Here is a 14,401-nt window from a genome sequence, read left to right on the forward strand (position 1 = left end):
TTAATGTCTTTCTTGAATTTTTAATATTTTATTTTATTCAGTTGGAGCCTTACAGCTAAAGCATCACACACTAATTACAGTTTATTCAAATGATAACAATTAAAATGTGGTTAGTATAGATTACAGGAATATTTCTTTTTCTAAAATATTTCATGCTATTATTGTATATTTCTTGTAAACACACTTTGTACACTAAGTCTTCTGCGGCGAGTGTGTGATGATTTAATGCTAAACTGGTAGCTACGTTAGCCTCAAAGCCCCCGTGAAACAAATGTATATACAGACGAATATGTACATCAGTGTGAGAGAAAATGTCGTGCGTCTGGAAAGAAATCCGTGAAGTATGATCAGTTGATCTGGATGTAGGACGCAGGGACGTATCCTATCTTTCCGTTTGTCTTCTTCACACGCACCCATCCGTCTCCCATGTCGTCGTCCAACACGCTGAGACGCTCCCCGACCTGCATGCTCACTTCCCCCGCTTTCACACCTGAGACATGAGTTAAGCGAGACAGAAGAGAGACAAGGGAGAGACGTATTAGAGACACGGATGGGAAAGGGTCAGAGGGATGAAGGAGATAACGGAAAGGAGGAACAGCAAAGAAAAAGTGACAGACGTATATGGAGAGATATCAAGGAGATAAATTGGGAGAGAATCCATCATGGAGATGTACAGTACTGTGCAAAAGTCTTTGCACCCCCCTTTTTTTTAGTACAAACTTTGTTATAGATGTTTATTTTCTGACTTCTACATTATTGATTCAGTACAAAAACATTTTAGATTCCAAACATTAGTTTTCCAGCACAAAATGAAACGTTCCAGAAAAATGTTTGTATGTCAGTAAAGAAAGCAGCAGATTCCATAAGAGACACTTTTCAGATAAAAACATAATGAAGGCTGCTGGGTTTCGCTGCAGAAATAAGAAGCGAGTCGACAGTCAAAGTCTCCAGAAGAACTGTGGCTGCTTCTGCAAGATGCTCAGTAACACTTCCAGCTCATTTCCTTATAAAACTGCACACACTGCACCTCAGATACTGCTTTATTTATTTAAAGTGAAGGATCGTCACATTAAATACTGACTTTGTTTCATTTATTACTGTTTACTGCTCTTTATAGGATTTTTTTAAATGTAGAAACATTTAATTTCATTATTTTTGAAGGCGTCTTTGTTCTACAGCATTTCTTTACATGTGCCTAAGACTTTTGCACAGAACTGTGTATAGAGACATTGAGGAAATATAAGGATGTATTTGAGAAGACATGAAGGAGACAGTAGAGATATATGGAGTGATGGACAAAAGACATAATAGAGATACATACAGTAGACAGAAGACACAGTGGAGATATACGGCTTCTCTGTCTTTATTAGAGTAGTTTATTTGGTGATTGAAATGTCGCTGTGATAATTTTACCGTTAAAGTCGTAGAGGGCGAGGCACTGGGCAATGGGCACATCTTCATCAAAGTCTTCATCAAAACTGCTGTGGAACTGGTTATTCATCGGGTTCGGGGGACTCTGGATAGTTGGACTTAAAAGAGTGGACATGTGAGACAGGAGATACAGGAAGGACTCTTAATATCAACACACACACACACACACACACACACACACACACCTGGTCTGGGTGTTGCTGTACGTAGGGACGCCTCCGGCCTCACCCAGCCACGCCTGCGGAAACACAGTGAGTTGCATCCATGTTGTCATTAAAAGTAATACATTATTGCCCCCTGCTGGACATTATTCTATTCTATTCCATTTAATTAAAGTGTAAGGCTATATGATCACTTCAGAATGGAGCACAGCCGACTGTAAGTACATAGTGTGTGTGTGTGTGTGTGTGTGTGTGTGTGTATGTGTGTGTGTGTGTGTGTGTGTGTGTGTGTGTATGTGTGTGTGTGTGTGTGTGTGTGTGTATACCTGGTATCTGGAGAGATCCCCCATCAGTCGGTTGATGTTGTGTGTGGTTTGGTTAATCTGAGGCTCCAGACTGGCCGGGTCTCCCAGCTGATTGTTCTGCTCATACACACGTCTCATCTTATTCAGACCCTCACTGTACACATCATCATCATCATCACCATCATCATCATCACTGACACTAGCAGTGTGTGTGTGTGTGTATGTAATGCTACCTCTGATCTGTCTCTTTCTGCAGCTCCTTACTGAGTTCATCAATTTTCTCCTGAAGACGTTTCTTCCTCTGGTCTGAGGGCAAGTGGGAGAAATCCTCCAATGGAGGGGGCTATACACACACACACACACACACACACACACACACACAAAGTAGTTAATGAAGGTGGATGTGGCACAAATATAACTTCTATTCATACGCTGCTCATATTATTATTATTATTATTATTATTATTATTATTATTATTACCATGTTTCTGTCCACAGGCCCACCCTGCTGTGAAGGAAGCAGAAAGGAGAATGGTCACAAACAGTTTATTAGACATCTGTTTATAATTCCATAATCCTAAAAGCTTTTTATTGTATTACAAACCCAGCATTCTTAGACCTCGACGCTATAACTACAGTCCTAGACTTAGAGGTGAATATTCCAGGTCCATATTTATAGCTACGGCTTTAAAAAGTGTAGAACTCGACTATAACGAGAAGTTTCTAGTATATGTTTCTAGAAGTCTAGCTTTAGACTTTATTAGAAATTCAACATTATAATGTATAACTGAGTATTTTCCATCGGAGTGTATCCCCGGCTTGTGTTCCCGGGATGGGCTTCCGGATCCTGACCGAGAAAAAAGCGCTTACTGAAATTGAGTCATTAAATTCGAACATTTCAGTTCTACAAATTGTAACTTTGCTTCTAAAAAGTATATAACTACAAGTACAGTAACAATTTCAGAAACCTGGCTCATAGATTTTTATTAGAAACCCAACATACTAGAAGAGAACATTATAACTATAGTCCTGGAAATACAATTGAAAACTCCAGTTCTATCACAGCTATGGTACTAAAAAGTATAGAAATATATAACTAGAAATATAGAAATAATTATAGAAGCCTAGCTTTAGGTTGTATTATAAATCACATCCTAGAGGTTTGAAAATTATAGCTATGTTTCTAAAAACTAAAACAAACTAAAAGTATAGAAATATTTCTAGAAATTTAGCTTTCAGATTTTATTATGAATCCAAAGTGTAGTCCTATAATTATAATCGAATATTCCAGGTCTAGCTAGAAAAGTACAGTTTAGGTTATTTATTTATAAAGCACATTTAAAAACAACTGAAGTTGAAACCAAAGTGCTGTACAATTAATATAAAACAGATCTATGAACAAAAACATTTAACAACACAAAACACCGGAAGACAAACGGAAATTTTACAGCCTCAGACTGAATTAAAAGATAAAGAATAAAAGTGAGTCTTTAAAGAGGATTTGAACACTAGAGGAGGATGATCTTATATGAACAGCGAGACTGTTCCAGAGCCTGGGACTGAGAAAGCCCGGTCACGTTTAGCTTTGGAACGTGAACGTGAGAGTGAAAGGAGTAACTGAGTTGATGATTGAAGGGATCTTGAGGCAGTGTATGGAGGAAGGAGATCACGTGTGCACTGTGGAGCCCATGCAAAGCTTTAAAAACAAATAATAACGTTTTAAACTCAGTGTGGAAACTGACTGGCAGTGAGTGAAGAGAGGAAAGCGCAGGAGTAATGCGCTCACGCTTCCTGATGCCAATCAAAAGTCTGGCTGCTGCATTTCACACCATCTGCAGGTGATCTAGAGCGATCTTACACAACCCCAAACACAGAGAATTGCAGTAGATCAACCTCGATGTTATAAACGCGTGATGTTATAACAGTTTCCAGATCCTGCTCAGATAGCATCCTCTGGATTTTAGCAATAGATCTCAACTGAAAGAAGCTGCTTTACAGTGTTTCTTCTAGCTGTAAATGTAAGAAATCAAGTTCTAGTCCTAGAGCTGTAGTTAGAAGTCTAATAATCGAGGTATAGAAATCTAACACGTACAAAGGCAGACGTTACACATGAAGAAAAGCAGAAACTGTAAAGTCATTTTTATGGAGAAAAAAAAAAGAAATATGCCGTGTTTACATTACAGTTAACTCTGACCGTGATTTTATCAGAAAGTGGTGCGGCCAGTACATTAAAATCTCACAGGTTTTTAGTTACTGTGTGTGTGTGTGTGTGTGTGTGTACCTTGCTCTTTTTGAACAGTTGTTTGATGCGGACTTTCGGCACATGGTGTGTGTTGTCCACAACTGCAGGTCTGATTCCTAGACTGTAATCTTCAAACTCTACATCAGAAGGTGGCAACAGACCTGATTTATACTGCTCGATGAGGGTCAGTGAGTCCTGTAAAACACACACACACACACACACACACACACGCACAAATGCACACACACGCGCACACGCACACACACATTTTACTGGGCCCCAGTAAAACACACATCTACATCTACTAAAATATACATCTACTGGTCACTGTAGGCTGGTGTGGGTCTGTGAGTATGTGTGAGTGTGTGTGTGTGTGTGTGTGTGTGTGTGTGTGTGTGTGTGTGTGTGTGTGAGAGTGTGTGTGTGTGTGTGTGTGTGTGTACCTGTGTCTCGTAGGTGCTGCTGCCTTGTACACTGATTTTCTCCAGATTCTGGCTGATTGAGGGCAGCATTGTTCTCTCAGTGTTGGCCAACACGCCGTAACCTTCCGCCAGTTTCCTGATCCTTCCTTCCTCCATCTGCTGCAGCTTCTGAGGGACACACAGAGGGGGCGGAGTCAATGCATGGGGGCGTGGCCAACTTGTGTTCTTGTTTGTATTTTTGCGTTCTTGTTTACTGACAGCACTGAACAGAAACACCTAACAGTGCATCAGGTCATCGGTCATCATTACCGGGAACCGCCTACTGTAACAGGAAGAGGAAATCTGACCAATCACGATCTCATTTACTCACCGCTAACTACAGAGAGTCTGTACAGTGACTATATCAGGCTCCACAAAGCACACAGAAATGCAAGGAGCTTTGGAGATCCTGAAGTTTGTGGCCAGAAAAGTGCACACAAAAATATCATCCCCTAACAGAGAGTCTCAGGCTGAGACTAATCGGTTGGATAAAAAAAAAAAAACACACACACACAGTATTTGTTGCAACAACATAACAATACAAACATTTTCATTCATTTATTTTAATTAAATTGGTGTGTGTTTGAAAAAATCGTACAAGTGACGCCTCTATCAAACTCGACAGAGGTTTCGGTTAAATAATTTAGCGCGCTAGCAGTAACGTAGCACATAAACAAGATCAAAATGACCTTTATTATGCTGTAATTTGTAAAAATCATTGAGATTTGAATTTTTTCATTTATTTAACTTTATTTATCGCTTTACAAGATAACTACATCATCATACTCCTGACATCACTGAGATGTAGCGATATATTCTCCAGTATCACGATACACTGATATATCCTCCGGTTCTAATGAGCCTGAGACATGATCGTGGAGTGTGTGTGTGTGTGTGTGTGTGTGTGTGTGTGTGTGTTTACTCACGTTAAGTATATTGGGAATCTCTGTGTGGTAGACTTGGTTCTGCTCCTTGTTGTATTTCTGCAGTTGCACGGCGTATTCGTTCTTACACTCATCAGAGATGTCCAGGCGCTGACGAGCGTGGATCCGGGCCTGAATCACACACACACACACACACACAAACACACACACACACACATTTGCTAATGGTAACATCTCTTGATAGTGTGGCCTATGTATAGTCAGGTGTGTGTGTGTGTGTGTGTGTGTGTGTGTGTGTGTGTGTGTGCGCGTGTGTGTGTGTTTGTGTGTGTTTGTGCGTGTGTGTGTGTGTTTGTGCGTGTGTGTGTGTGTGCACCTTGTCTACATCTTGTTTGTTGGAGGCGGGGTCTTGTTCTGTCTTCTCTGCTTGCTGATTGGCTTTCTCTGCTTCCTTCCACTCTTTCTCAAAGCGCTTCTTACTCTACACACACACACACACACACGCACGCACACACGCGCACACACACGCACACACGCACGCGCACACACACGCGCACACACACACACACGTGCACAAAAGACATATATGTCCTTTTTTATAATGTGTATATATGGTACCACACATACACACACACACACACACATGGACACACATACACGGACACACACATACGTGGACACACACAAAGACACACACATGCACACACGGACACACACAGAGACACACACACACACACACACACACACACACACACATATATATATGCACACACAGACACACACACGCACACACTCACACACACACACTTACGTTCTCGAGCTGTTTGTAGCTGGTGTCCAGGTTCTGTTGGATTTTCTTCACCTCATTCAGATACTGACACAGAGAGAGGAGACATTCACCTGTCAATCATCCACGTTTCTATAGTAACAGCTTACTGTCTAACAGACACAAACAGCAGGACACACAAACACAACTCCCTCTCTGTCTCATCTCTCTTCTCATCTTTCTTTTCCGTTTCTTTCTTTAGCTCTCTGGTTTTTGCTCTCTCGTTCCCAGTCTCTCTTCCTTTTTTCTGTTCTTTTAAGCTGCTCTATCTGTCTTTCTTATTCTGACTCTCTTTTTTGTCTTTTTCTGTCTTTTTATTTTCTCTCTCTCTTTAGCTCTCTCTTCTTTCTGTCATATTTTCTTCATCATTTTTATTTCTCCACTTAGTGTATGTCTCCTTCCTTCTCTTTCTCTTCTCTTTCCATCACCGTTGTTCTCTCTCTCCCTTCTCTATATCTTTCCATCTCTTTCCATCTCTCCTTACCTCTTGTCCATTTTTCCTTGGTTGTTTTTCTCTCTTTTTCTTTTTTTTCTCTGTCTTCCTACCTCTCCATTTTTCTTTTTCTCTTTCGTTTCTCTCTCTTTGTCTCTCCCTGTAACTCTCTCCCTCTTTCTTTAGCTTTTCTTCTGTCTCTCTCTCTATCTCTCCATCCCCCCATATTTCTCACACTCTTCCTCTCCAGTTTGAGCTCGTGCAGGTACTTGGTGAGCTCCACGCAGATGTTCAGGTTCATGTTCTCGGCCATGTTCTCCCGCAGTGTCGCGCACTCATTCAGCTCACACAGCAGCTCCTGAAACACCTGCTGATTGGAGAACCTGGTGGCACATGACCAGAAACGCAGCACGTGATTGGTCGATTGGTTCAGAGGTGACTGATGATACAAAAAAAAAAAAAACTAATAATAAAATAATAAAAAATCTCAGACACACACTTACTTCATCTCCTGGTCTTCTTTACTGCCTCGTCTGGAATATTTTTTACAAAGAGCTCTAGAGAGAGAGAGAGAGAGAGAGAGACAGAGAGAGACAGAGAGAGAGACAGAGACAGAGAGAGAGAGACAGAGAGAGACAGAGAGAGAGAGAGAGAGAAAGAGAGAGACAGAGAGAGAGAGAGAGAGACAGAGAGAGAGAGAGAGAGAGACAGAGAGAGAGAGAGACAGAGATAGAGACAGAGAGAGAGAGAGAGAGAGAGACAGAGAGAGAGAGAGAGAGAGAGAGAGAGAGATAGAGAGAGAGACAGAGAGAGAGAGACAGAGAGAGAGACAGAGAGAGAGAGACAGAGAGACAGAGAGAGAATTGAAATTTCAAAAGTCCTTTATTACAATTACTTAAACATTCTCCTATTAACAAACAGATTCATTCAACACAAATAAATAAACAGGTAAAGGTGTGTGTGCATGTATACTGTACATCATCTCAAAGATATGCTCTATGTCTTACTCGCTTCATACAGAGCTACAGCATCAAATCAAATAATGAGAAGGAGAGAAAGCAAGAGAAGGCGATAGACAAGGAGATGTACACCGAGAAACAAAACAAGAAAGTCAGAAATAAAGTAAAACAGAAGAAAACAACCCCTATCATATTTCACAAAATAACCAACATATTGCTCTAGGTAATTATGATGATAATAATGTGAAGAAGTAATTATAAATGTGTAAAAAGCACTTTTCCTTCAAAAACAGAGCACAAAGCTTCACTCTTACACCATCTCATCTTAAATTTACCAGGATTCTCTACAGAATTGTAAAAACAAACATCAATCAATACCCTCGATTTAACAAAAGCAACGTCTTGACCAGGCACTTGCTCAATCTTATTTTCTCTGCTAACATAGATGGCCAACTTCGCTTGACCCAGGATGAAATTTAACAATTGACAAGTAACACGTTTCCTCTGAACATGTTTCAAACCGAAAATAAAAGTCTCCATAGAAAATACTTCATTAAAGGAATGAAACGATTTCAGCAATATCAAAAATAAAGGTTTCAAACCTGATACATTGCATAAAAGCATGAAAAACAGTTTCTCTCTTTAAACAAAAAGGACAATCTGCTCCAGCGTCAGGGTTTAACACAGAAATAAAAGCATTAACAGCGATGCACAGTGCAGAACTCTCCACTCTATATCCCCTACCCTTTAATGGTGGCTTACACAGAGATCTCCATTCTGGTGTAACATTTGTGTTTGGCTTAAGCACATCACGCCGGGGTGTGTCGATCTTTTCATCAAGAACCTTCCTGTTAAAAACCACGCCGCAAGCTCTATAGAAAACCTAAGAGGAGCAGAGGACCAATCTATGAAAAGAGTCCTTGGCATTAGGAGTGTTTACCCCTCTACAGCAATCAGACAGTAGTTTCCTTTCCTCAGCTGTCATCATACCTTTCCATTTTGCCAACAGCTGAGCAACTAAACGTATGGATCTGAGCTCCAGGTGCTGAGCTACTTCCTCTGGGTTCTCAAAATCTGGTCCTGCCAGGTTCACCAAATGCCCCGAAGATATTATCCTCAATCTTAGAAGTAGATCAGTGAGTCCAGGAAAACTGCAGTTACTGTTTGTTATATCAAAACGTGCTCCATGGATTAGCGGTTCCTCTAAGAGCCAGTGAAGAGAAAGAGTGTTATCAGCCCTTTAGCACCGTAAAAAGAGAGACAGAGAGAGAGACAAAGAGAGACAGAGATAGACAGAGAGATAGAGACAGAATGAGAGAGACAGAAAGACAGAGAGAGAGAGAGAGAGATACAAAGAGAGAGAAATGGACAGAGAGAGAGACAGAGAAAGAGAGCGAGAGAGAGAGATGTACAGAGAGAGAGAGTGGCAGAGAGATGGACAGAGAGAGAGAGACAGAGAGATAGAGACAGAATGAGAGAGAGAGACAGAGACAGAGAGACAGAGAGAGAGATAGAGACAGAATGAGAGACAGAGAGAGATATATAATGAGAGAAAGACAGAGACAGAGAGAGAGAGAGAGAGAGAGAGAGAGAGAGAGAGAGAAAGAGAGAGACTGGCTATGAATGATGATTTTTTGCTTGCAAATAAAACTTGTGCTTTTCCAAGTGGTTAAATTCACCTTAACGCTGTTGCTAGGCAACCTGAAAACATAGCACCAAGAATATGCTAACTCATTACTAAGGATTATGTTTATCTAGCTAGCATGTTGCTATTAAAGTCTTTTTATACTGACCGTGTAAAGACACAGTGACATTAGAAACTAGAAACAGAATCATCCAGAACATTAATATTTACTTCAGATGTGGTGGTAAATTACTAAGAACAGATTCAGCCACAGCTCATGAACATTTTGAGAAGATTGGGCTTTTTGGAAAAAATTATTTTTATAAATATGGTGACATGGGGTTAGCGATTGACGCTAAGTGTCGTTAAAGTGTAATTTTATTCATACAGAGTAATTTTTTTAGTGATTTAGCAACACATCTAAGGAAAAAGTTCATGTTCCTGATGGATCTATCTTACTTTGTGTCTTCTCATATGCTAGCTAGCGAAACTGTTAAGCTCATTTTCAGTAACAGTGAGGGATCTTTGGGCATCCATATTGTCCTGTTGCCTAGCAACAGTGCTCGCAAGACTTAGGGGTGCGTCTCAATCAGCTCGCTAGTTCAGTAGTCAGGCTGCTGATCAGGAAGGCGGCCATTTTAAGTTCTGTCTCAATTGCAAAATCCTTCTAGTGCACTGGAACGTTCGTTCCCTAAAAAATCCCACAATGCACCGCAAAAACCAGGGAGCATCGAACGCTCACTATGTTCCCTTACAGGAAATGATGTCATATTTTCTGAATCCTCTCAGCTCGCACAAAATGGCGGACGAACTCTCAGCCAACTTCATCTACATACATAACATAAGTAGCTTGTTATCGTTGTTGTGGCTCTCTTTTGATTACTTACGTTAGAGATTTTTAACTTTATTTGACGTTCTGTATACGGTGTGTTTGAGTTTAAAGACTTTATATAACATATAATGTCAGAAAGATATCAGTCCTGCGTGTTGGTGATAAACGCCAGTTGTGACGTTTTACAACGTGAGTATGTTGTCATGACGATGGAAATTGAGACGCACTTATAAAGTTTTTTGAATAGAGAGTAAGAGAGTGAGTTGTGTTTAGCTTCCGGTGTTGAAATAATGATTTGTGATCGCAAATCTTCCTTAATGCTCCGTATTGGACTTGAAGAATGCTAATCAGTGTGTGATACACTCGACACAGATACAGATTCTACACTGAGATCCTAAACAATGAGGTGTGTAGGAACTGGAAATAAATCTGCATTAGCACAGAAATCATAGTCACTAAGCACGAAGCGTAACATCACGGCGAGACAGAGCATACGACAACATCATAATGATAACTACGAAACATTTGATTCATGTATCAAAAATCAGATTCGGACCTCAGAATAGAAATTCACACGACCTTGTTTCTGGAAAAATCAATCATAAGATCCACGGAAAAGAAGTTTATCAGTCTTTTAGTAAAGTTGTGTGGAAATGTTTACGCAAATCAAACCGAACTACAACCTTCTGCTGGATTTACAAAAATTTCAGAAATGCTGATTTTGCTGTACGCTGAAAATGTAATAAATATAAACAGTTTAAACTCCGCAGTATATTCCAGATTTAAAAGTGCAGTAATCCGTGCAGATTATATGAGCTGAAGTCGATCAAGTCGAGGTTTAGATTAGTTAGTCTTCTTATGCGTAAATATACACACATCCAGGAGCACGAGAAGTAGGACACGAGACAGAGCAAGTCAAACTCACACACTGTATATGGTGTTATTTCCCGTTTCCATAGCGATCCCTGCACCCGTCCACGCGTAACGTCACTCTGGACATTCCTGCAGCCTTTTGGAGTCTGGACATTTCATACACGTGGCTGAGTTTAAGGTAACGTTCTTTAAAAAACTAAATTTTCGCAAGTATAGCTAGCAAAGTTAACATTTCTCCCACCCGCTTCACACAGTTAACTGAAACACCTTCTTGGAGTTTGTTCGAGTTATCCAGTGAGCAACATCTACGCCGTCTAAACTGGGTTTATTTCCACCAAGTTTTACATCTAATTAAGCCGTCATTCTTGTCCAATCGTCTGTTTGACTCCGCCCCAGAGGACACGCCCCCTTCTGAAACTATGATCACGCCAATCCCACACCCTGAGCCATAAAAAAGAGAGAAACCCGGTGTGTATATACGAGATCACTTACTTGAGCTGTTTGGCGTAGTTCTGCTCGATATCCACTCTCTCTCTGACAAACTTCACATAGCGATCGATGAGGTCCAGACCCGACTGTGTGTGTTTCTCAATCACATCATGCTGGTCCTGCAAAACACACACACACACATATGCGTCTCTTACTATCCTTGTGAGGATCTTCCATTGACAATTATTACAGGTTTTCTCAGTGGCTTTGGAACAATCATCAGATGACAATCGTTAAACGCTGTGGAAAAATGTGGAAAAAGCTCCATGCAGCATAGTTTCCTATCCTTGTGGGGACATTTGGTCCTCACCAAGATGTAAAAACATACACACACACACACACACGCATAATCTTGTCTGACCAGTCTGTTGTTTGTTTTCATTCCTCCTGACAAACTACCACTGAAAAGTATACACACATTCACAAACACACACACACACTCACACATTCACAAACACACACACACACTCACACATTCACAAACGCACACACACACACAGTTCAGACACTCTTTTCTTATACTCGGTGTTCTCAGCATGTTTCTGTCTCTTCTCCTGTCAATAAAGCAGCAAGTGCATCAAAAGCGGCTTGAAATGTAAATCACTTCTATCAACATACCTCAGACTGCTGTTGTGTTTTACACTACAGCGCTGCTGAGTTCTGCACTCTGATTGGTCAGAAGATGTTGATTAATTCTCTATAACAGCAGCTCTGACAGTAGCGCAGGTTTATATTAACGCGCGCGTTCTAATACGTTATCGTTTCTATAGTAACAGCTCATTCACAGGGACGTGTACAGCGGACGCTCCACATACACGGAATCAGAAATCACTGATGTGGTGAAGTTTTCTGTAAGGAGAAGTTTATGTAACATTTATGGAAGGAGTCTCCAGTGTCAGCGCTCTGTAACAGTCAGAGGTAAAACTGTAACTTTAAGTTTTCCGACATCTTCAGGACCGAGGAGTTTATAGAAAAATACTTCGAGGTAGTTACAGTAACTGCAGTTCATCACATGACCTCGTCACTTTCTACTGCAACAGGAGCACACACTGTGTTTATCTCTTCTATCGTGTTTATCTCTCATGTAACATTATCTGAAGGAATTCCAAAGGCTTCAGAAGCATAGTTAGCTATCCATCTGCAACCAGATGAGCTGAGTGAGCCAGGTGTGGAGGATTGAGTGTCATTGTCCTACTCTGAAGAGAAGTGATTTTACAGGCTCTGTGCTGAAAAGGGAGTGGAGCTTAAACAGTGAAAGGGCTTTCCACACATGATCAAATAATAGTTTTACAGCCGCTGAAGAATTCAGGAAGAAATACCGGCTTGTGGGTAAGGTATGATCCAAGACTGACCACAGCACGATGGGTTCCTCTTTTTGTTTTTGTTTTTTCTAAGTCTCAATTCCTCTAAGTTTCTTAGAGAGTTTTTTTTTTACCACGACTGTCGCCTTTCGTTTGCTAATTAGGGTTTCTGAGTCAGATTTATGTAAAGCTGCTTTGTGAAAATGAAAGCATTTCAAATAAAAATAAATCTTCCTGCAATTACAGGGAAATCTAGTGAGAATATGATCTTACCTATACCACACTGCTCCTCAGTTACACACTATCTCATTATCTCATGCTTCTTGGTACTTACCTTGTTTTAATACAACATAATTCCTCACTTTGTACCTGCATAATCCCTAAACTGTACAGTATGAGGCTTGTTTGCAAACCAGATCTTAATCACACATTTAATCAAACCATTTTAAAGGAGATCAATGACAATAATGGGTGGGGGAAGAGACATACCCAGAGTGCCGTGCCCCAATCCATAGCCTCCAGTTCTCGCCCAGGAAACGTCCTTATCCTAAAAGGTCTAATCTAATAAAGTGCAATTCCAAAGGTCGACTTTATGCTGCCTGTCTTCTCAGCAGGGCGGTGCAACACTCCCACCTCTCCTAGGACAAGTGTCTTAAAGGATCCTCAACTTTTAACACAGCCTCCACACCAACCCAGACACACACACACACACACACACACACACACACACACACACACACACACACACACACACACACACACACACACACACACACACACACACACACACACACACACCCTAAACCTGTGTCTGTAGTTCCTGATCCTGGACAAACCGGATCATCTGCCTATCTGCATTTTTTTCACTCAAACACACCCCAATTTCATGGTTCTAACATGCAAAAAAAAACAAAAACAAAACAAAACAAAAAAAATCACATTTTTGCTGCCTAAAGCCCACCAACATTAAATGCTAATTTAAAAGCCCTCCTAAGAGACAGCTAACATTCGACTGTGTGATGATTTAGTTATGCAGTTTGCACATCTGGAAACTAAAAGTATTACACTAAGGAAGCTAAATTTCTTGTCATAGCTGATCAACTCCATCTGGAGAACATTGTGTACATTTCACTTACTTTTTTCGCAACAACAACAACAACAACACTGATTAACCTCATTGATTAAACCCCACCCTGCTGATGGTGCACTCTGACACCTGGTGGTGAAATCAGCCAGAAAAGTCTAGAAGTTTTTAAAGATGTTTTTAAAACACCAACAAACAAGTAAAACTCGATGCTTCTGCTGCAAACAAGTCTAGTTCTTCTTATTACTAATGCGTATGCCTCAAACATCCTTAAAATATACATCAAACAGGAAGGAAGCTCCTGAAGAAAAACTATTTCAGACAGCTGAGAAAGCTTAAGTAGAGATTCTCGGATGGATGGACAGATGGACAACCTGAAAACATAAAGCCTCCACATCCTCAAAGTCAATCCAAAGTCAATCAGGAAGAGAAATGCTATGAAAAAGGGGAAAGTTGTGTGTTTTGTCTTGTGCTACATGATTTGTTGATGCAACTT

General features: G+C 40.6%; 1 protein-coding gene across 2 annotated transcripts; it reads right to left on the reverse strand.

The window, feature by feature from the left end:
• Positions 1-4: 4 nt before the first annotated feature.
• Positions 5-13,956, reverse strand: trip10b (thyroid hormone receptor interactor 10b). 2 transcript variants are annotated; one of them, XM_053229822.1, is made up of 15 exons: positions 13,311-13,956; positions 11,524-11,639; positions 7,247-7,300; positions 6,979-7,126; positions 6,296-6,358; positions 5,861-5,965; positions 5,527-5,655; positions 4,583-4,729; positions 4,179-4,334; positions 2,379-2,402; positions 2,131-2,240; positions 1,919-2,051; positions 1,617-1,669; positions 1,414-1,529; positions 5-490 (listed from the first exon to the last, which is right to left on the reverse strand). In XM_053229822.1, exons 1-15 carry the CDS (start codon positions 13,332-13,334, stop codon positions 348-350), a joined length of 1,521 nt encoding a protein of 506 aa, XP_053085797.1. In that variant the 5' UTR covers positions 13,335-13,956; the 3' UTR covers positions 5-347. The 2 variants fall into 2 exon arrangements, with proteins under 2 accessions (XP_053085797.1, XP_053085796.1); XM_053229821.1 differs by having other exon boundaries at positions 2,379-2,405; positions 13,311-13,950.
• Between the last annotated feature and the right edge of the window lie 445 nt (positions 13,957-14,401).

The sequence above is a fragment of the Pangasianodon hypophthalmus genome, chromosome 26 (genome assembly GCF_027358585.1).
Source record: "Pangasianodon hypophthalmus isolate fPanHyp1 chromosome 26, fPanHyp1.pri, whole genome shotgun sequence".
Classification (NCBI taxonomy): Eukaryota; Metazoa; Chordata; class Actinopteri; order Siluriformes; family Pangasiidae; genus Pangasianodon; species Pangasianodon hypophthalmus.

What these genes read in the sequence shown, in the direction of transcription:
- trip10b (XM_053229821.1), bottom strand. Translation starts at nt 13,334, where the DNA reads ATGGATTGGGGCACGGCACTCTGG. An exon ending in GGCCTGTGGACAGAAACATG is followed by an intron (nt 2,241 to 2,378) that starts GTAATAATAATA and finishes GTGTGTGTATAG; the next exon opens with CCCCCTCCATTGGAGGATTT. An exon ending in CAGAAAGAGACAGATCAGAG is followed by an intron (nt 2,052 to 2,130) that starts GTAGCATTACAT and finishes TGATGTGTACAG; the next exon opens with TGAGGGTCTGAATAAGATGA.